Genomic DNA, 24,655 nt, shown 5'->3' with positions numbered 1-24,655 from the left:
CTTAGGCAGATGCACCTCGGCATCTGCCCCCGACGACACCGACGACGACTCAATTTCCGACGAAATGTGCGGGGAGGACTTTTTGGTAGCCCTTATATTCTCGAGAGTGTCGGTTAAGTCCCCCTTGACGTCCAGATATAATTCTTCAATCTGGCTGTGCTTGTCTTCTCTGAAATATGGTATGGTTTCTCGTTGTTCCTTTTTGCTGCATTTAATTAATGTACGGGCAATGCACGTACAGTCCTGTGTCAGCAATTTACACCCATTCATTGCTTTACTTTAGAATTGTTAATTAGTTCGCAATCGGTCATTAAGCGTACCGCGCGTCACTCACCCCATTTTTAGTATATTTCCATTAAGTAAGGAAATATAAAATTTTAAGATTCTATCTTTCTTTTATTAAGTTCCTTTAAACAGTTACGGTCTAACCCGTACATGGTCCTTCGAGCTTCGGAAAAGCGGGATCATTTCGCGATACACGTGTGTGATTTCGTTTACCGGACCCTATAGAGACATAGTGCATATCGCTGACAAGACATTTTAGTGTGTGCCACGTGCTGAAGAAATCTGTTATATTAAGAGTAGCAGAGCCTGAGCAGAAGTTAAGGGTTCAGATATTCAGTGAGGTGCAGGGTGGTCAAAAGTAAGATCTATCCATTTTTCTTTTTTTATAATTTACATCTTTAACCATGTCTTCGGTCAGTGACCTCTTGGCCAACCAGCAGCAGCTGGCGTCGGCTATTGAAAGCGTGTACACCAATTTTAAGAAGGATGGTGCTAGTCGTAAGACCGCTGAATATATTAAGAAGAGGTTAGATTTATTGGATAGGTATTGGTTCGAGTATGAAGCCAACTACTCGAGATTGTCGGGAATGGATTTAGACGCCAATGTGCGTGATTTTATAAATAAGGATTTAGAGGGAATGAACGAGAGGTATGGGAATATAAAAGGTCACATACGAAGTAGTGAGGTGGCAGCTGCAGAAAGGCCGCAGTCACCACTTTTAAAACCGCCGACATTCGCGCTTAAACCGCAGGGGCAAGCTGATTTACCTCAAATTACTCCGCAACAGGGTAGCAGTAAGGCTGCCTCACAATCGTCAAGTTCGACGACAAGCTTAACGGAGGATATGCTTCGAAAACAGCAAAGTAACTTTAAGGCTTTTCACCGCACAATAGAATATATACACGTAGAGGATATAAGTGAAAGGTGGGAGTTGGAGGATTCCCTCCGCACTGTCCAGTCCCGCTGGTCTATTATCGACACGTTGCACTGGGAACTGGACAGCCAGCTGAACGGATCCAATGAGGATTATGAGCGTGCCTTTGCATCATATGAACGCAAGTACCAGGATATTAAGAGAGCCATTAGTAAGAAAATGTGGTCGGTTGCCCATTTGGAAAAATCCACACCTCAGATGGAAATACCAACATTTAACGGCAATTATAATTGTTGGGTTTCTTTTAAGGATCTGTTTAATGAAGCCATCCATAGTAATTTATCTATGTCAAACGCTCAAAAAATGCAATACCTTAAATCTAAGGTAAAGGGGGAAGCTGAAAGGCTAATTCAGCACTTGCAAGTTAGTACTGATAATTATATTGTTTGCTGGGATATATTAAACCAACGATATAACAACAAGAAGCTCATATTTAAGTCTCATATGAACATTTTAACAAGCCTTCCAAATATACAACAACAATCTGTCTTTGCCATAAAACGAATGCATGACACAGCTCAAGAGTGTCTCAACGCTATTAAGAATTTAGGCGTGGATATTAGTACCTGGGACCCAATAATTGTGTACCTACTGACACAAAAATTAGATTCAGCAACGTTCACCGACTATGTAGAGACCGTCAAGAAGCCTAGAGAGCTACCGGATTTGAAAGAATTTTTAGAGTTTTTGGAAGCAAAATTTACGTCTTTAGAATCGCTACGTAAGAATCAAGATAATTATTCTCTAAAGCAAAATTTAATTAATAAAGGTCAACTACATATTAATAAATTTAAAAATGAACATAAACCTCAATATTTTAAAACTTCTTACACGAGCAGTAAAATGACACCTAAAACGAAGAATAATAAAAAGGTGGCGTCATCAAAGTATCGGTGCTTATTGTGCAACAGCAATGAACACGGTATTTATTTTTGCCAACAATTTTTGGAAATGACACCCTATTATAGGCTAAAAACGGTCAATAAATTAAATCTATGCGTGAAATGTCTGTCCCATCACCCGGGAAAACAATGCGAATCAGATAAGGTTTGTCGCGAATGCAATAAGAGTCATAATCGCCTGTTACACGACGCGCTTGCACAATCACAAAATACCTACCCGACGAAGGAAATTGACCGTAGTAGAGAAGGCAACGACCTACGCGGGTGCAACGCAGCAGAAATGAACGGAAGTGCTCGGAACCTCGAAAAACAATTCCAAGGGGGGATACACGTGTCACTCCAGAATGACCCCTCTGAAGTTTTGTTACCGACGGCTATGATTAAGGTACAAGCCGCCGATGGCGAATACCACGTCATGCGCGCCCTCCTAGATCAGGGGTCACAGACGTCTTTAATAAGCGAGCGAGCAGCTCAACTCTTAAAAATACCTCGACAGAGATGCAAGGGGGTCATATCTGGAGTCGGCGCCAAGGATAGCAATTGTAAGGGGATGATTAGTATTCAATGTTTCTCGCTAACTTGCGATTATAGCTTCGAAACGGATGCTCTTATTATGAAAAATCTAATTAAAAATTTGCCTACTAGTACGTTTAGCAAACCGAAATGGTCATACTTAGATCAAATAAAATTAGCTGATCCCGAATTCTATATTAGTCGCCCAGTAGAAATATTATTAGGGGCTGATGTTTATTCTAACATTTTAATGGATGGTGTTTGTAAAGGAGAAGCAACCCTACCGACCGCGCAACAGACCCAACTTGGTTGGATTTTAAGCGGGAACGTAAAAACTTTTCAATGTAACGTCGTTATCAACAACGTGGAAGAAATACAAAGGTTTTGGGAGATAGAGGATATAGCAGATTCATCAGAATTGTCTTTAGAAGATGAGCACTGTTTAAATTTTTATCAGGACACTACAGCTAGGAGAAAGGATGGAAGGTATGAAGTAAGGCTGCCATTAAAACCAGGTTATGAGGAAAAATTAGGCGAATCCAAGCCCAAGGCCATTGCTCAATTTTATCAGTTAGAAAAGAAAATCAATAAACAGCCAGAAATTTTAGAATCATATAAATTATTTATGCACGAGTACTTAAAATTAGGCCACATGACGACAGCGAGCGGTAATTCTAAACCTAATTGTTACCTACCGCATCATTGTGTGCGTCGTGAGGACTCTACTACTACAAAGTTACGTGTCGTATTTAATGCATCGGCAATAACCTCCAGTAGTATGAGTTTGAATGATTTGATGTTTCGGGGACCGAATTTACAACACGATCTCCAAGATATCATCATTGCGTGGAGGCAGTATAAGTATGCCTACACAGCTGACTTAGAAAAAATGTTTAGACAAATCTGGCTGCATCCATCAGATCAAAATTTACAAAAAATCATCTGGAGAGATAGCCCATTAGATCATTTGCGAGAGTATCAACTAGCAACGGTTACGTACGGGACAAAGGCTGCACCATTCTTAGCTATGATGACATTAAGGCAATTAGCTAGAGACGAGAAGTCAAACTATCCAGACAACATGGCACCTGAGGTATTAGAAAGCTCCTTCTACATGGATGATCTGGTGCATGGTTCTCACACCCCAGAGGAAGCAAAACAGTTACAAGTCGACTTAATAAATATTTTAAACTCAGGGGGATTTAATATTAGAAAATGGAAGTCTAATCTGCCGGAGTTGGTAAAAGGAGTCAACAGTGATAGCTTAAATCCAGGATACGACTTTAAGCAACCGGAGTCCACAAAAACATTAGGCCTCGGATGGAATCCTGAAGAGGATCAATTTACCTTTCAGTTGCAAATATCTTTATCGTCGGCAAGACCAACTAAGAGGTCATTGTTATCCGACACTTCAAAGGTATTTGATCCTTTGGGTTGGTTATCACCTGTTACAATAAAATTAAAAATTTTATTTCAAGAAGTTTGGAAAGCCAATTTAGCATGGGATGATAATTTACCGACTGATATTTGGCAGGAGTGGGAACGTATTAAGATCGATTTAAGAGGTATCGATCAATTTACAGTTCCGAGGTGGCTTAAGACACACCGCGGGGATCATATCGAGTTACACGGTTTTTGCGATGCGTCTACTAAGGCATATGCGAGCGTTGTGTATTTGAAGATTAAAAGGAATGCCTCGACTTCTGTCGTATTAGTTGCCGGAAAAGCACGCTTAGTACCTGCAAGTAAAACCGTATCTCTTCCAAGGCTGGAATTATGTGGAGCTCTTTTACTTGCACGATTAATGGCTAAAATTAAGAAATGCCTTAGCAGTTATGATATGAAAATTTATGGCTGGGTTGACTCTATGGTAGTGTTGGGTTGGCTCAATGGCGACATTAACCGGTGGAAACCATTTGTCGCGAACCGGGTACGACAAGTCACAGAGCTGATGCCACCGGATTGTTGGCAATATGTGGCGTCTAAGGAAAACCCGGCTGACTGCGCTAGCCGAGGTCTCACAGCGTGTCAACTTAAAGAACACAAATTATGGTGGGAAGGACCTACTTGGCTAACCATGTATACACCTGAGAATAAAAACCAGCCGTTATATGTTACAAATGAAGATATGAAGAAGGTTAAACAAGCTAATGTTGTGTTATCAAATAGGGATGAAATTATAGAGAAATTAATTGATAAGCAAAGTTCTTTATCCAAGGCCATAAGAATATTGGCGTGGGTGCTTCGATTTAAGAGGAAAGCACAAAAACATGCCTATTTGACATTACAGGAGCTAACTAAATCTAGAAATTTAATTATTAAATATTTCCAGGACAAACACTTTATTGACGAAATGGATCGTTTGAAAGAATGCAAGACTGTAAGTAGCTCTAGCAAAATCTATAATTTAAATCCGAAAATAGATGAACACGGCATTCTGCGGGTCGGAGGTAGACTTAAGCATGCAAATATAGATTGTGACATGAAATATCCTGTTATAATACCGAATAATACAAGATTATCAGACCTCATAATAGATGAGACGCATAAACTTACCTTTCATGGTGGAGCGAGACTTACTACGGCATTTATACGGCGCAAGTATTGGATAATTGGTGGAAATAATGCTACGAAGAAGCGACTTCGTCGGTGTGTCCAGTGTAAGAAACAGAGTCCAATTCTTGAGCGTCAGTTAATGGGTGACTTACCTTCTGCGCGTATAAACCCGTCCCGTCCATTCTCTCACTGTGGTATCGACTATACTGGCCACGTGAGTGTCAAAGCCAATAAGGGCCGAGGTATCAGGACTAACAAGGGATACGTGGCAGTTTTTGTATGTATGGCGACTAAGGCTGTACACTTGGAACTCGTTTCAGACCTCACGACGTCCGCCTTTCTTGCAGCGCTACACCGCATGGTTGCTAGAAGAGGCGTTCCCGACCATATCTATAGTGATCAAGGTAAAAACTTTATTGGAGCTGACAATGCTTTAAGACAGCAATTAGAATACATTAAGAATACCTACAACGAAGAACTTATGACAGTGTTGACTAGTATGGGCATAGAGTGGCACTTCAACTCTCCATCGTGGCCGTCAGCAGGTGGTCTATGGGAGGCTGCTGTAAAAAGCTTAAAACACCACCTTAAACGAGTGCTAGGTGACCAAAAGCTCACATTTGAAGAGTTTACAACGTTACTTACCCGGATAGAAGGATGTCTTAACTCCCGTCCACTCTGTCCCCTCACGGAAGATCCCGATGACTTAAATTTCTTAACTCCATCCCATTTTTTATCTAGTGGACCCGTTTTAACTATTTATGATACGGAGAACGATCTGAGAACGAGATGGCATCTCACTCAGCAGATATTTAAAGATATATGGCGTCGTTGGCGTGAGGAATATTTGACATCTCTAACCGTAAGAAGTAAATGGAGAGCACCTAGGGAGAATATATGTTTAAATGATGTTGTCATAATTAAGGATGATAACCTCCCGCCCGGGAAATGGACGTTAGGTCGGGTCGTCAAACTGCATCCGGGAGCAGACGGCTTTGTAAGAGTAGTTACACTTAAAACTAAGAATGGTTCTATGCAACGTCCTGTAGTAAAACTTGCAATATTACCCGTGCATGAGACTGATCAAATTTCATCGTCAAGCACTTCAGTTAACTTAAAAGAGCCAAAAGTTGACCAGAAAGAAGTCCCTACCGAGCGTCATAGGAAGAAGAAAACATACAGCTTCATTTCAATCTGCATGTCTTTAATTCTATTCTTTATGACTATAATATCGTCTTCGGAAGCGGCTTACTACAACATTACGCCTTTGCCAAAAAATAATGGTCTCTATTTTGATAGTGTAACGAACCTACATTTAATACGCGACGATTGGAGACTCATTGTCTACTATGACATGTATCCATATCAACAAGGGAATACTGCGGTGACTCAGTATATCAAATATCTTGAGACCACATGCGCACGGATAAAAACACAAATAAATTGCGAAGGGGTCTTGTTGCAACTAAGGCACGAGTTCTCAGAATTAAAACACAATGATAATATTTTACTGAATCGTCAAGACAGCGCGCGTGCCAGGCGCCGGCGCGGTCTTATCAATGGAGTTGGTTCCCTAGCAAATAGTTTATTTGGGGTCTTAGATCAAAGTTTTGCCGAAAAATATGAAAAGGATATCACTCTTCTTAAGGATAATCAAAATCATTTAGCAAAATTGTGGAAAAACCAGACTTCTATTGTAGAAGCGGAATTTAATATTTTAAAGCGTACTGAAAACGTAATGGATAAGCAGCATAAAATTATAAATCAACGGCTAACTAACTTAGAAAACTCTGTTAAAATGATTAACACGGATCTACAGAATGTTACACTCTTGAGTGATTTCTTTACGTCCGCAATGATTGCAAATAATATTTTGTTTAGTTTAAAAAATACACAGGAATCAATAATGGCTACTCTCACAAATCTGTACAGTGAAAAATTAAACTTTCATCTTATAACTCCAGAACAGTTACAAAAGGAATTAAACATAATAGGAGGACAGCTACCGAGAGATCTATCAACACCTATAGAAAATATGGAATTAATGGCTATATACGATTTAGTAAAAATTAAAGCAAGATTGCTTAGTAATTATTTATTATTTGAAATAAGAATTCCCTTGATAGATAGAGACAGATTTGAAATATTTAGACTTATTCCCATACCCCAGAAGTCTGAAAGTCAAATGATAAGTGTAGTACCTGTATCGAGTTACGCAGCTATAAATTTACATAAAGATATTTTAATTCAAGTAACAGCGGACGATATGAACATATGTTTGCAGGCGTCGAGTTCACTTTTATGCCATTTAAATAAACCGATTTATCACATTAAGGATGATCAAGCATTATGTAAAACCAAATTAAATTCAAGAACGTGTAAGGAAATTATTAAACCCTGTGAAAACCAATGGATTCCGTTAAAGGAAATAAATAAATACTTTTACTTTTGCTGTGACATGTGTCAGCTGAAACTATTGTGCGGAGATCAAGTTACTTCGGTGCAAATGACCCGAGCCGGCCTTTTCGCAATTGTAGAAGGATGTATAATGAAGTCAGCTGATTTCTACATGTACTCGCAGCGTCAATCTTATGCAAACAAGATTACCATCAGTCCAGAATTAGAGTTACCCAAAATAACTCCCATAAATCACGTAGTTAACATATCCATTCCTCGACTTTCCGAGATAGTCTCAAACTCGACAATACGAGAAGATTACCGGAACCAGCTGCAACATTTAGAAGAAAAAATAAATAGAATGAAGAAGAGCGAACCCTTAACAAGTCAGGTGTCCTACCATGACGTCCATCACTACTCAGTGATATATAGCATCGTGGCCATAATTACAGTGATAGGCGCAGTGTTTTTATGGAGACATTTACGTCGTCATCAGCGTCGGCCAGCAGCGACGGAGGCGGCGGCGGCCAGCGCGGAGGCAGGCGCGGCCGCCCCGAGGCCGCACCCCGCAGTGCGTAGTGATAGTGTTAAGTGTTCCAAATTTAGTGTTAAAGGACCCAATAGGGCATATAGTGTAAGTGTAAGTGAAAGTGACACTGATAAAGTGGAAAGTGCGCGAAAGGTGTCTAAAAGTGTTAATCGGAGTACTTCGCCGGTCGTACTTCGATCTGTTTTTACCCCTTTTAGCAATTAAAACATTTATATTCATTTAGTTAGAATTAGTTAGATAAGAATGTCCTTCAAAATCATCATTAACAAAACCAGCATGTTAGATTTAAAAAAAAATATGTCTTCACCTTGTTAGTCTAAGTTCACAGGGTATTCCTCTCATCTCTACTAATCTCATCTCTTGCGCCCGGGAGCATGTACGGGCAATGCACGTACAGTCCTGTGTCAGCAATTTACACCCATTCATTGCTTTACTTTAGAATTGTTAATTAGTTCGCAATCGGTCATTAAGCGTACCGCGCGTCACTCACCCCATTTTTAGTATATTTCCATTAAGTAAGGAAATATAAAATTTTAAGATTCTATCTTTCTTTTATTAAGTTCCTTTAAACAGTTACGGTCTAACCCGTACAATTAATAATTTGTGGTTTTCTCGAAACGAGTCCCAATACTCTTCTACGCATTTAATTTTCGTTTGTAAGTATCCAACTGTCATTCTTGCCGACGGACATTTTTTATGATTGATTTTTGCCTTCTCTAATAACCGATGAAGATCTTCATTGAGTTCAACCAATTCTTCCACCGAAGACATCGCCAAAAGCCAATTGACGAATTAAGTTTAGCACGTGAAAAATGGCGGATGCACCAATTGAAATAATTTCTTGACAATAACACTGTATTTTTGCTTGATTTATCCGGTTCGATTAAGGACCAACATGTAATTGATGAATGCTTGTGAGATTGCTTAGATATTTTCGAGTTTTTGAGTTTGTAAGTAAAAAACTTTTGCGAGCTGCACTGACATCTTTATTGCGTTTTTTGACAAGACATAGACAATAGTTATTATTTTAAATATTAAAATTGTTAAGGTTCACAGTAAGTACAGGAATGACAATAACCATAGACACAAGGACTTTACAGTTCTGAAATTTTGCACACAGGTTCTCTATATAGCTTGAATAAGTACTAAGAAAGGCCTTTTGGAAATTCTACCCTTAAGAGGGTAAAATAGGGGAAAACAGTTTTTTTGAAATCCTTTAATTTTGAAGCAACTACTATAAAATTTTGTATTTGGCTTTCTGGATAGGAACAAGGACGCACTTATTTACCTCCCTCCGAAAAATCAACCCCGTAGAGGGTAAAATAAGGGTTAAAAGTTCATTTGAACTATCGTCAATTTTGAAGCAAACACTATGTCATTTTGTATCAGGCTTGTTGGATAAAAATAATGAAATGCTACCTCTAACGAGGTAAAATAATGACCGAAACTTTGATTTACTGAAGTTATATATTTTATAGACCGTAAATGGTGAATTTTTTCGCGAAATAGTAACACGTTTTAAAAAAGTTAACCAAACCTATCGAGTAGGGTGTCAAAATAAAGGAAATTGAGAGGAGATTACACATACATTATATAATATATCTTATATATACAATTCTCGTGTTAGTTACCGTACTCCTCCGAAACGGCTTCACCGATTTTCACCAAATTTTATATACATATTCAGTAGGTCTGAGAATCGGCCACTATCTATTTTTTTTACACCTAAGTAATAAGGGTTGTTCATCCTTAACATTTTTTTATTTATATGGCAACACAACGTTTGCCGGGTCAGCTAGTACATATATACTCGTATATACACATCGAGATGACTGTCTGACTAAATGAGAGAGTTGATGTGCCAGAGATCAACGCAAAGGGAAACCGCTGAACTTAAGCGTGCTGGAATTTTACTCATAGGTTCTTTATATAGCGTAAATGAACACTACGAGGATAAAATAAAATAGGATAATATTGTTTGAACATTTCTTGTTTTTGAAGCAGACACCTACTATGAAACTTTGTATTTGGCTTTCTGGATAAAAATAATGAAATGCCTATTTCACTGCTTTTGGAAATTCTACTTCAGCCTTTTTGGTGCAGTCGGGTTTTTGATTTTTTACATTAATTACTTGTTATTATGTAGGGACGATCTGGAAATTGATTCCATTTAAATATGGTTAGGATCCATCGATGGGTTCTGGAGAAAATGAGGGGAACTCCTCCACCCATGTAAATATAACAGCCATAACTTCGCCGTTTATGAACCTATTTTAATGCCTTTAATTTCGTGTGTGGACAATTGCTACAAGTTGGTACCATTTAAATATGATGAGGATCAGAGTGGGTTCTGGAGACAAAATATGTAACTCCTCAACCGATGGGTATAATTGAGTTTTGTTTGAAGATATTTGGTGTAGGTTCTAATGAAATTGCAAAACCAGTTTATCATTGACTATTTAAGGGTCTGATAATGTGGCTCGGAGTCAAAATATGTAACTCCTCAACCGATGGGAATAATTGAGTTGTGTTTAAAGATATTTGGCGTAGGTTCTAATGAAATTACAAAGCCAGTTCATCATTGACTATTTAAGGGTCTGATAATGTGGCTCGGAGACAAAATATGTAACTCCTCAACGGATGGGAATAATTGAGTTGTTTTTGAAGATATTTACTGTAGGTTCTAATGAAATTGCAAATCCAGTTCATCATTGACTATTTAAGGGTCTGATAATGTGGCTCGGAGACAAAATATGTAACTCCTCAACCGATGGAAATAATTGAGTTGTGTTTGAAGATATTTGGTGTAGGTTCTAATGGAATTGCAAAGCCAATTCATCATTGACTATTTAGTTAGGTTAGGTTGGAACATATTAGATAATATAAAACTAAGCGAGCAGGGCGCGGCAGCGCCCTGCGAGCGGGCGGTTCCAATCAATGTAAATTCAGACCTTACCTTCATTCATGATCACGTTTTTACAATTTTATATTGTATTAATATAAATGTTAGTGTGTCATCACTAAAAAGGGTGAAAAAAAATTTTTAACAAAAAATACAACCGACTTCTATGTCAATACAAAGTAAAAAATAATTGAAATAAATGTTGGTTTACTGCATATTTCTGTCGGCAAGTCGGCGCTCATATTAGACACGCTGTTTACATCGTTATCCAACTAAATATATTGAGCGCCGACTTCACAAATATGTACTAAACCAACATTTATTTCAATTATTTTTTACTTTGTAGTGACATAGAAGTCGGTTGTATTTTTTGTTAAAAAATTTTTTATATTCATATTAATTTCCGATAGCATTTTAGTAATTTTAGTTACCTCGTTCGAGAGCGCGGAATTAATAGCAGATGTAATGCTATTTGTTACAGTCTGGTCCCATATAAATAACTGTTTATTAAACTTTTCTTTAAAACTTGCTTGATCGTAGCTATCCGGTTGTTTTCGTTTCCTATAATTCACATACGAGTCACTCTCACAGTCAATTGCCAACGGAATATTTGAATCCGATGAGAAGGTGTTCGGTGGTGTACGTTGAAGCGCCATTATGAGCGTGAGACACGAAGTCTTGTTCAAGTAAGAAAGAGTTACAAAATATCGTGCTATCTCTTAGCCTGGAGGGAGTGAGGTAAAGTTGCCCCCGCGTCGCGAACACAAGATGCTACGGCAAACAAAGATAGCTGATGCGTGGATATTTCTGTTCTCTTCCCGCGATGAAATATAATAAAAATTCTGTAGACAGGATTTTAGCACTAATTACTTTCCAATTGATAGTAATGTTACTGATTATTCCTTGCACTAATTACTTTATTTTGTAAACTCTTCAATAACACGTCCACTTACAATGCGAGCGCAATGCGCAATGACAAATTATGACAACATAGATCATATTTTGGTAGCTTTAAATAATACAAAGGAAAATATAAAATTTCGTTATGATGAAGTATCAAAATTAGTTTGTGTTTCTGTTACCGATAAATCAATAAGATCAGTGAAGCTATCTCCTAAGCTGTCGTTTCAAGTTGGGTTTGAACCTGACAGGAATCTCATTGAAAGAAACACAGGAAAGTGTCCTGCAAATTTACATTTAGGTCTACCATCACAATTATTTGTATATTGCGATATAGTTGAACCACAGATAGTAGGTGACGTCATGACTCCTTTACTAAGAATAATACCATTAGATCCAATGAAATATATTTTTATATTGGTCGAATAAAATGCATGTTTTTTCACCTCCTCACTATTTACCAATCATGCGACGAGAATTTGACACTATTGAAATAGATATAAGGGTCAACCACTGGTCAAAAGATACCATTTCAATTTGGAACTGTGTGTATCAAACTTCACTTTAAAAAACACAACAATGTATTCTCATAATAATAATAATAATATGACTTGCCCCTACGAACATTATTATTCCCATGAAGCTGGTTCTGGTATTGGAGTAATATATAAAGGAGCCGCGTTTCAACGTGGTCATGGCATTGGCAGTTTTTAGGAGGCTTATTTAGATCAGTTTTACCTTTGCTTTCAAGGGGTGCTAGAGTTATAGGAAAAGAAGCACTAGGCGCTGGAGTTGGTATTTTGTCGGACTTAGTGAATGCACGACTCATGGAGGATTCAATAAAATCTCGCCTCAAGGAAGCTAGTTCCAATTTAAAACGAAAAGTTGATGAAAAAATTGATAGAATAAACATGTCTGGATCGGGGTATATAACGAAGAGAAAGCGTCTTTCCTCACTCAGTCCACACTCAGCTGCTAAAGTGAAAGCTATTAAAAAATTAGGAGTTTCTCGTGCCAACATAAAAGATATTTTTTCATAACTAATAAATTTAAGGAATTATGTCTTTCTTACATAGTCATTCTTGTGAATGTATAAAGACTGAACTAGATTTATTTGCATTGCCATCAACACAAACAAGTATTGAAAATGGTATTTGGATTCATTACAAACCAATTTCGTCTCTTGCTGATGATGGACCAATAGAATTTCAAGTACCAGGATCTAGTGACGATTACCTAGATTTATCGCATACGTTAATACATATTAAAGCAAAAATAGTTAACCTAGATTCATCAAAAGTGAGCACACCCACAGTAATAGCACCAATAAATAACTGGTTACACTCACTATTCAGCCAGTTAGATGTATATTTAAATCAAAAACTTGTGTCACCACCTAATAATACATATGCTTACCGTGCTTATTTGGAAACTCTGCTGAACTACTCTCCTGCCGCAAAGAAATCTCATTTGACTTGTGGTCTTTGGTATGAAGATGCAGCTGGACAAATTAACTCAACAGACAACACAAATCCTGGATTTCTGAAACGACAAAAACTAGCATCTGAAAGTAAAGAAATAGAAATGATTGGACATCTACATGGTGATATATTTAACCAAGAAAAGTTTTTGATTAATGGGGTTCAAATGAGTGTCAAATTAATTCGCTCAAGAGAATCGTTTAATCTGATGGGTTCTACTACTGATATAAAATGTAAAGTATGCATTACGGATGCAACTCTTATTGTTCGTAGAGCACGAATAAATCCAACTGTACTCCTCCCACATCAAAAAATCTTAGCCTCTACTACAGCAAAATATCCTATTACTCGAGCTGAAGTCAAAGTTTTAACTATACCATCAGGGGTGTTAGGGTCCTGGGACTTAAATGAGAGAGTGGACTGTATTTTGCTGGTTTAATAGGCCGCTTAATTACATTAGGGTTTCCCGGTCAAACAATATTTAAATAGAAATCGTCCGTGGCCGACGGAGGTCGCAAGCGTGAGTAGTGTTCGGCTCGTACCACCACCGCACCGCCCGCGCCGATGACGTTGCCCGCCTCCTCCACCCGCGCGTCTCCTCCCGTGCGTGTTACGTAGGAATCTTAACAGGGGTTCAGGGAAAGACTCTTGACAACATTTTTCTGGGGCAAGTACCTAAAAGATGTATTTATTTATTTATTTATTTTTGTACACCTTAAACTAAGGGTTACAAAGGGTAAACTTAATGCCTAATGGCATTCTCTGCCAGTCGACCCTGGGTGATGGCGATAACATGTGGTAGGCATAGACAAGAAATACAACTGTAAGAGAAAAAAAAAACATACAATATCTACATATAATAATAATAAATATAAATAATATATAAATATATAATACAAATATAATATATACAAATAAATATATACAACACAGTCAGTTAAGGAAAATTGGAAGACTCAAGTATTGGAGGACATGCGAAGGTAATGCTCCCGAACCATTCTCTTGAAGGTGTTCCTATGAGTGGCTTTTCTGATGTTTTCGGGCAGGGCGTTCCAAAGTAGTATCGCCTGTACTGTGAAGGAATAATGGAAAAAACCACTATTATGCGGTGGAATATTGACTTTGAGAATTCTAGACGAACGTAGTCCGCTGTCGTGAGATGAACAGTGAAACTGAAAATTTTCCTTTAGATACGGCGGAGAAGCTGGATCATGTAAAATAGAATACAGAACCAGGAGAATTCTAGAATTACGCCTTTGACGAATAGTTAGCCATTTAAGCTGACGTCTATATTTAGAGATATGATCATATTTACGTAGGTTGAAAATAAATCGGATACAATTATTAAGAAGGCGCTCTAGCTTATCAAGAAGTTCATCCGTCAGGTCTGGATAACACACATCTGCGTAATCGATAATAGGCAGTACGAGACTGTGAATTAGCGCGACTTTAGTTTTGTGCGGCAGAATTTTTTTAAGCCGATATAGGGATTGTAGAGTGGTATTTACCTTACGGCTCAGCTCGCAAAGTCGACTTTAGACAGCAGTCTCGAACTGCCTACTACAATGGCCTGACACTTTAAGGGATTGACAGAAACGCCATACAGACTAGACCAATCTTTCACAGCCTGTAAGTTATTATTGATAGTGTGAATAGCTTTATCAACTTCACCGATATTTGTCTGCACATTTAATTGTAAATCGTCAGCATACAGATGATACGAACAGTTTATAAGTGTAGTGATGGAGTCAATAAATAACGAAAATAACAAAGGAGAAAGTATACCGCCTTGCGGAACCCCAGCAGCAATGTCAGCCCACTTAGAGGTCTTACGCTCTAGACGAACTGCCTGCTGGCGGTCGCGAAGATATGATGCAAACCACTTAAGGGTACATGGGGCGAAACTTAAGTGAGAAAGGATGGAAATGAGGATATCGTGGTCGACTGTGTTAAAAGCGTTTGAAAAGTCAATTAGCACCATTACTGTCACCATTCTGTTATCCATGGCCCGTCTTAGATCATCCGTGATTTTGACCAATGCAGAAGTGGTGCTATGACCAGGACGGAACCCAGACTTATACACGCTCAGTAGGTTATGGTTACATACAAAAGAGGAAAGTTGCTTGTGAACACAGGCTTCCAAAATTTTAGAAAGGAAAGGAAGTATGGAGATTGGGCGATAGTGGTTTGGTAAGGAAGGAGTTGAAACTTTAGGAAGAGGTCGCACAAAGGCTTTCTTCCAAATAGAAGGATAGTGGCCCGATAGTAAAGAAAAATTTATGATGTGCGTAATTGTTGGTAAAAGAATTTTTACTATCGGACAAATCATGGTCCTACTAATGTCATCACACCCCATGGCCCTTGATTTAATTGACGTAATAGCTGTCATCACTTCCATCTGGGTCACAGGAGACAGCTGAAAATTGGGAATGCAGGGTGATTGCATGGCTGCAATTGAAATCTGAGTTTTACGTCTGATTGCAGGGTCCAATAACGAAGTAGTGACAAAATAATCATTAATCGCATCAAGAGTGAGGAACGGACCGCAATCATAGGTTTGTGGTTTACAAAATCTAAGAGAACGAAGAAATTTCCACACTTCAGCGGGAGAAGAATTAAAGATGTTATCATGAAAATATCGGCGTTTGGCTGTTCGCACCATCTGGTTGAAACGGTTTCTCGCTACTTTGAAGCTTAACCAATTGGAATCGGTGCGGTCCCTTTTGAAGACACGGAAGGCCCGATCCCGCCTTCTCATCGCCATTTGAATCCCCTTGGACATCCAGGGAGCCGGAGCACGCGTCAGCTTCACTCTGTGAATAGGAGCATGGACGTCATACAAATTAGTGACAGAAGTGTTGAAGTAGGTGATTTTATCATTAATTGTTGACGCCTCAGTCACCGGTTGGAAATCTATACCAGAAGCGTCATTCAGCAGCTTCCCAATGTCCATCCTTCTGAAATTCCTCAAATTAACAAATGTAGGCTCATATCTTGGAGGTCTACACCTATATGAGACGTAAATGAGGTCATGGCGAGAGAACCCGGGAGCAGAAAGCTGGCCATGCCTCAAAACCCGATCAGGAGACGCGGTTAAAATAAGGTCTAACCAGGTAGGATCATTGTCAACATTGTGGTGAGTAGCTGACAACGGAACAATTGAAAGATTGACTGAATCCACTATGGCTTTCAATTTCTGCTTACAGGTCGAATCCTTTAGTAAATCAGTATTAAAGTCACCCATTATAATATAATGAGCGTACGCGGACCCGATAGAATCGAAAACGCTTTCCAGACCGGAGAAGTAGTCAATGGAAGGAGGACAGTACACTACCCCAAGCAACACCCTGGTGCCCTTTACATCGAGTTCCAAGAATAGGTATTCGGCGGAAGCGGAATAACTCGACGGGGAAGTTAATACAATTTTATATGCAAATGAAGTTCGCAAATAAATAGCCACTCCACCTCCGCCTTTACCTATCCGGTCATTCCGAATAAGAATAAAACCAGGTAATGGATATAAAGAAGAATGAAGCGAGGGTTTTAACCAACTTTCTGAAACGAGGATGGCATGAATATGATGTATAGTTGGATTTGTAAACAACACAGCATTCAATGGAAGTCTTACTAAAAATCCATTCAATTTTGAAAACTATGCTATGAACACATTTTGTTTATATATTGATGGCCAACAAATACCTTCAAAAGCATTGCAACCATCATTCGAGAATAATATTTTTACTGCAGCCTATCACACTTTATTTTCGGGGACTGGTATACATTTTCTAAATGAAGGTAATGGAATATCTAGGGAGCAATATGCAAAAGGTTACTGCTTATTAGCGTTTGACCTAACTCCTGATTTGTCATCAAATTCCATGACTCATTGGAATCTTATAAAGCATGGCAGTGTAAGGGTAGAAGTTCGGTTTGAATCAACTCTAACCGAAACTATTAACTGTATAGTGTATGCAGAGTTTGATAACGTTATTGAAATTGATAAGAACCGAAATGTAACCGTCGACTACAGTAGTTAAGATAAATTTCTATACTTAGATGTAAGTAAAAGCCTAATAAATGTAATATATTATACCTATTTGAAGTCTTTCATTCGAGTTAAACCATATTGCGTCCCTTTAAATATAAAGTTTGGATAATTTTGCTCTGCATTTGTAAATAGTGTATTGTACCTATCAGAGGTATCGATAAGTAGGCATGCACAATGGATACAATCGAGATTCAGAAGCATTTAAATAAAATTCATTGTAGCTTGAAAAACAATGCCTATGCGGCAAACCGATTACCGCTATACGTTAAGACTCCAATGTACTTGATAAGTAATTTGGACCCTGACAGTGAACCAGGCTCTCACTGGGTAGGCATGTACATAGACAGAAATGGCATCGGTGGGTATTTTGATTCATACGGTCGACCACCAACAGGCCATCACAAAGCCTTTTTCAGAAGGAACGCAAACCATTGGGATTTTAATAGATATAGAATACAACTTGATTGGTCTTCAGTTTGTGGAGAATATAGTCTTACATACTCGCATTACATGTATTATGGAAATACACTCAGAGATTTTTTAAGCCTGTTTTGTGAGGATAAATTGATAAACGATATTGTAGTATCGCAATTGTTCAAAAGGTTGTTTTGGAAATAATAAACAATGTCAATACGAAGATTTTTTTTATTGCATTACCATGCGCATACCCCGATCATTACCGACACAGTGATAATGACCCTATTATGTTGTGAGGACAGCGAGTGGTGATTAGATAAGTAAGGTCCGTATTGTTATATGGACATAGCGAGCTTAATGAGATAAGGAGGTGATTAGAAAATGAATTAGAGGTCGTTATTCATAAAAGCTAACTTCGTAAGCAAAGGAGATAGGCGTGGTCGGAAACCCCCATTTTGACACCAAACTTTTTTTTTTTTTTTTTTTAGCCGGTCTTGCCCCTCGATCGTGGCAAACAGGGCGGCGGGGGGACGGGGAAGCCCAGGAGAGGGGGGGAAAATCAGTGCCCCAGAACCGGTGAATCCCTACTACTCCTAAGAGTAACTTAGTATTGGAAAACAGAACTTCGACAAAGAAATACTCCGCTTCACTTCTAGATTGAGCCAACGTTGACATACGTAGAATGGAAAATGAGATGTGTGATCGTAAGTATGTAGCAACACCGCCACCGCCCCGGTCAGTGCGATCATTGCGAATCAAGTGAAATCCTGGAAGTGAGAAAGATGTAGATGGAAGGCATGGTTTTAACCAAGATTCTGAAACCAGAACTGCGTGAATATTTTTGCTATCAAAAGTACTAACGAGATCGGGGTAATGTGCCGGAATACTCTGTGCATTAATGTGACAAATACTGAAATTTTTCTGCGAATTGCAAAAATGAGTTTCTAATGTGGTATGTAGGGATGAAATACTTTTAAAACTATCATCGCTGTTTAAGTTAGTTATAGGTCTTTTAGTAGTAGTATCTCCACTCTTTACGCTATAAACTCTGGTAAGACCATCGGGTCCAGGATGCTTGTCTACTATTCTGCCGAGCATCCACTTCCCTGGTGGCAAATTGTCATTATTTATGTGGACAATGTCTCCTATTTGCATTTCTCTCTGTGGTTTTAACCACTTTGGTCTTTGTTGCAGTCTGGTCAGATACTCCTGCTGCCACCGTTTCCAAAAATCATTGAGTAATTTCTGAGAGTGTTGCCAGCGTGATAGGTTATTTATTTTAATATGTTGCAAATTTGGTTCTGGTACAATTATAGGTGCTTCTCCTATAAGAAAATGTCCTGGAGTGAGAATGGTTCTATGCTGGCATCAGATTCGTCTACTGGACATAAAAAAGGCTGAGAATTCAAACAAGCTTCGATTTGACATAGATAGATAGATAGATATTCTTTATTGCACACTTCAACAGAACATAACAATGATATACAATTATATAGTTAATCGTATGCAATAGGCGGCCTTATCGCTAAGCAGCGATCTCTTTCAGACAACCTTTGCATGGAAAAGTAAGGAAGATAGTGAGGAAAGTGGGAAGTGTGTATGAAGTTGGAGAAGGAATATGAAAGGTAACATAGTTAATATAGTACACAATGATAAATCAAACAACAAGAAAGAGAAAGAAAAAAAAACAGAAACAAGCACAGACGAATAAAGTAAAGCACATAAGAGAATAAATATTGATAGAAGAAATGGATCATAATATCTCATGCAAATGACGACAGGAAGAAGGAAAGTTATGGATTAAAATAGAATTTCATAACTTCATTTTTAAACGTATCAAGCGATTTAGCACGACGTATATGGAGAGGTAGTTTATTCCACAAGGAAACAGCAGTAGTAGAAAAGGATTTTTTGAAGAAGGAGGTAGTATGAGAAGGAGTTTGAAGGGAGAAATTTATGGAGGAACAAAGACAGTGATCATGAGAAAGGTGAAGGTACTGAAAACGATCTTTTAAATAGGTAGAAGTATTGGGACTGAACAACACGCAGTAAAGTGCAGAAAGAATATGTATATTCCGGCGAAGTCGGATTGGAAGCCACTTGAGTTTAGTTCGATAATCGGATATGTGTTCATATTTGCAGATCCCAAATATGAAACGAATGCACAAGTTTTGAAGCCGCTCAAGTTTATTAAGTTGCTCTTCCGTTAAATCAAGATAGCAAACATCGGCATAGTCGAGAATGGGAAAGAGTAAGGATTTTGTTAACGCAATTTTAGTCGCCGTCGGGAGAAAGTTACGAAGCCTCCTGAGCGAGCCCACCCATAAACATTTTCTTACTTACCTCATCAATTTGAGGTGCCCATGATAAGTGTTTGTCAAAGTATAAGCCAAGATTTTTAACTTTATCGCTATAAGGCATGCGCAATCCATTAAAACTTACATTAGGTATCACATTGAAATCTACTCTAGATAATAGGCGAGAACTACCTATTATGATAACCTGAGTTTTACTTGGATTAACTTTAAGGCCTCGAGCATCACTCCACGCTAAAATGCGAGCAAGATCATTATTTAGTGAGTGGATGGTGTTAGGTAGATCTCCTAATGTAGTTTGCTGGTATATTTGAAGATCATCTGCATATAGATGGTAGAGAGAAGTTAAATTGAGACTTACGGAGTTAATAAAGAGCGAAAAAAGAAGAGGGGACAACACGCCACCTTGCGTTACCCCGGCAAGTATATCAGACCAAGCAGATTGAGCATCTTGTACCTGTATACGCTGCCGGCGACCCTGCAAGTAACTTTGAAACCAGCCTATCGCAGTCGGAGATATGTTGAACGCGCGGAGAATGGACAATAGGATATCATGGTCCACAGTGCTGAAAGCACTGCTAAAATCCAAAAGCACTAACACTGTAAGCCGTTGGTTATCCATGCCTCGGCGGATGTCATCCGTGATATGCAACAGGGCAGTAGTCGTACTATGACCAGAACGGAAACCAGATTGGAAGGGATTTAAAAGGTTATATTTGGATACGAAGGAACTGAGTTGTTGGTGTACGAGACACTCAAGAACTTTGGACAGTAAAGGTAGGATGGATATAGGACGGTAATCGGAGAAGCCAACGGGATTGGACCTCTTTGGAATGGGAATAACTTGAGCTTGTTTCCAGATAAGAGGGAAACTGCATGTCGAGATGGAGTAATTGAGGATAAAGGTCAAAATAGGAGTTATGATGTCAATGATAGGAATGATCATTTTACGACTAATGCCGTCACAACCAACAGAGTCCGAGTGAATAGTTCGTAGGCTCTGTTCAACATCACGATCAGTGAAGGCGCGAAATTCAAATGCCGGATGTCCAGGAGGGGCAAAGTTAGAAAGATACTTCAATGTCTGTTGTTTTTTTGCACTATCAAAGCAAGAAGTAGTGGAGAAATGCTGATTTAGCAGATTTAAATCTAAATTTGACGGACACTCGTGGCGTGACTTTCCCACTCCTAACGATCTTAACCATTTCCAGACTTTAGCAGAGTCTTGGTTTTTAACTGAGTTATAGATATGGCGTCGTTGTGCATCTCTACACACCTTATTGCAGAGATTTCGGGCAGCTTTATATTTGTCTAGATTTTCCTCTGTTGCATTCAGCTTATACTTTGACTTGGCATTGTTTTTCTTGGCAATTAGCAATTTAATGTTTTCCGTAAGCCAAGGAGCAGGTAGGTACTTAACACGAACTGGACGGGCAGGCGCGTGCTTATCCAATAACTGAATAAGTAGTGATGTGAAAAGTGCCACCTGCTCGTCAACACTGCTAGCAGTGCGTACCGCACTCCAGTCAACTTCCGCAGCATCGCGGCGAAACTGTTCCACATCTATGCCACTAAAATTGCGCTTAAGAAGTACTCTCGACTTAGCCTTAGGAGGTGACAGTTTATAAGATAAATAAATCAGGTCATGGTACGAGAAACCGTCAGCAGCAAATTGACCAAGTTTCCGAACGCTCTCAGGAGAAGATACGAACATTAAATCTAATAAAGAAGGAGAGCAATTGGGAAAGAAATGTGTAGCAGAGAGAGGAAGAATATGAAGATCCGCTGCTTCAATGACAGATTTTAGACGATTTGATCTGCTATCATCTTTAAGAAGACATGTGTTGAAGTCCCCCATAAGAATGACGTGTGAATAAAGAGGAGTAAATTCTTCTACTAATGTTTCCAAAGTGGGAAAGTAATTGCATGATGATAAGGGATTATAAAATACACCTAGAAGTAGTTTAGTATGTGAAAAGAGGACTTCCACAAAGAGATATTCAGCTTCACTACCAGGTTGTGAGTGGCGTAATATAGAAAAGGGAATATGGGAGCGAAGATAAATAGCAACGCCGCCTCCCGCCCGTTCAAAGCGATCGTTGCGAATAAGATGAAATCCTGGAAGTGAATATGATGTAGATGGAAGACATGGCTTGAGCCATGATTCTGAAACGAGAATCGCGTGAACATGCTTGCTATCGAAAGTAGAAATCAGGTCTGTATAATGTGCCGGTATGCTTTGGGCGTTGATATGGCAGACATTAAAATTCTTATTATTATCCGCAAATAGGGTATTTAAAGTGACATTTAAAGGAGGAATGCTTTCAAAACTGGTGTCGCTACTAGCCCCATCTGACGCGGAAGAAAAGGAGGGGGAACGTATGCTGTCGTCATTTTCGCAGTCAATTGTCGACATACCAGTCTATGTACTATAAAAACAAAAAATAAAGGGTTATAAAATCTTAAAAAAAAATAAAGAAAAAAACAATTAAAATATAAAACAAAAAAAAACACACAACAAAAAAAAAAAAAAAACAATAAATTAAGCTTCGTTTTACCCACCAGCAGCTTATTTAAAAAAAAAAACAAAAAAAAAAGTGACTTTAAGAGTTAACATAAGAAATAACACAACAATAAATAAATGAACATACATGAGCTAAAGCAAAAAAAAGAAGTAAAAAAAAAAGTCAAAGAAAGCAAAACTAATAAACAAAGAAAATTAATTACTACACTCAATCACACGTTAACCGTCACCAAAGCATTTTTGTACCAGGTGTCTACTTTTAATGAACATAAATAAGAACTCAAGCTCAGTAGTGCCACCTGGAGCTGTACCAGATAAACAATTAATTGTCAATGGCCAAAAGTTTGGAATCCACGACAGCACCATAGTGGAGATAAAGTGATAAACGTACGCGATTGGCCATTACAACTAATATCATTCATAGACAAGTTAATAACAATCAACAAATCAACATAACCTTAATAATTACAGTACAATTTACACAACTAAACAATAAACGGCAGTAAAGCAGTAAATAGTAAGATATTAATAGAATGCATACAAAATCAACTAAACTAGGAAAGGTAACAATAATTAAGAAAAAATGGCAGAAGATTAATAGCAAATAATAAAAAATAAAAAAGGCGAAAGGAAAGTTGTAAAGAAGCGAAAACAAAACAACAATTTGTTACTTTCTGTGAGTCCTCTTGGGCCGCTGCCCTGTCTTATCGTCCGACGTCTGACTTAAAGGATGTGCCGAAGAAACAGCAGCCGCCGCTCCTCCAATACCCTCGAGATCCGCCAGGCTGTCCACCTGGTGGAAGGAGCCATCAGGGGCCAGGACATGTATAACGCCACTACGCGTCCAGCATTTCGAGACACCGAATCGCTGCCTAGCCCGCATAAACACTGTATGTCGAGTTTTAGTTAAAAACTCGGACAAAGTGAAACCAGACCCTTTGAGTTTCGTCTTGCCGAACCAAAATTTGTCACGAACGGGTACCTCACGGAACTTAATCACTATGGGTCTGGCTTTTTCCTCTGTGGGACGCCCCAACCGATGACAACGGGCGATGGAGGACTGCGTAAACTCTGATACGTTTATCTTCTTATTGACCGAAGCCACAACCAGTGCTGCCGTATCCTCCGACTGCTCTTCCGGGATGCCATGTAACAGAAGCATTTTCCGACGGCCTTTCATCTCCAGGCGGTCCATCTCTCTTCCCAGAAATTCGACCTGCCTCTGTACAGTTTCCAACGCCGAGGCAATAAACTTCTTGAATGCCGTGAATTCTGAAGCTAATGTGGATGTGGACGGTGCAGCAGAGCTAGTTTTTTATAGCTCTTGCTGGAACTCGGCCATGCGGGCGTTAAACAGGTCAGACATTGCAGTCAGGGTTCCCTTAAGTGAGTCCATTACGATCAGCTGATGTGAAGTGCAGTGTAGTGGAGTGTAACTAGTGAAGGACAATGTTGAGAGTAGCTGGTAGGTTTTCTTGAAGCTTATTTACACATAAGAACACTTGTAACTATTTATTTTAATTATTTAATATAGAGTTCAAAAAATACGTGTCTAACTTTTTACACCTACCCACGAAAAGGTGACGACATAGCGTAGTACTAAACTCTTCAAAGGTTAAATTTGTCGTGAAGATTCTTCTTAAATGGTGTTTTAGAGATTTAACTCCAGATTCCCAAAGGCCGCCAAAGTTTGGGCTGTAAGCGGGAATAAAATGCCATTGTGTGCCATCTAAGGCAAGCGACTCCGCTATCTCATCAGGGAAATTTACGCAAGTTTCTTTCAGAGCTCTGTCTAGTTCTTTATTGGCTCCTACGAAATTACGGCTTTGATCACTCCACATGTGCGAACACCTACCTCGGCGTGCACAAAATCTTTTAAATGCATTTATGAAAGCGGCTGAGCTAAGATCACAAACCAATTCTAGGTGTA

The 24,655-nt window shown here is 38.8% G+C and overlaps 1 protein-coding gene across 1 annotated transcript; it reads left to right on the top strand.

The window, feature by feature from the left end:
- Window positions 1-689: 689 nt before the first annotated feature.
- Window positions 690-23,107, top strand: LOC140746788 (uncharacterized). Its single transcript, XM_073078885.1, has 6 exons — window positions 690-1,371; window positions 1,738-1,941; window positions 2,905-4,068; window positions 4,510-6,188; window positions 21,682-21,815; window positions 22,975-23,107. Exons 1-6 carry the CDS (start codon window positions 690-692, stop codon window positions 23,105-23,107), a joined length of 3,996 nt encoding a protein of 1,331 aa, XP_072934986.1.
- Window positions 23,108-24,655: the final 1,548 nt, after the last annotated feature.

This window comes from Epargyreus clarus, unplaced genomic scaffold (genome assembly GCF_041222505.1).
Source record: "Epargyreus clarus isolate Ecla_fem2 unplaced genomic scaffold, WU_Ecla_fem_2.2 ptg000013l, whole genome shotgun sequence".
NCBI classification, from domain to species: domain Eukaryota; kingdom Metazoa; phylum Arthropoda; class Insecta; order Lepidoptera; family Hesperiidae; genus Epargyreus; species Epargyreus clarus.
The sequence above is the reverse complement of the archived record's forward strand: the minus strand, read 5'-3'. Positions and strand labels throughout refer to the sequence as shown.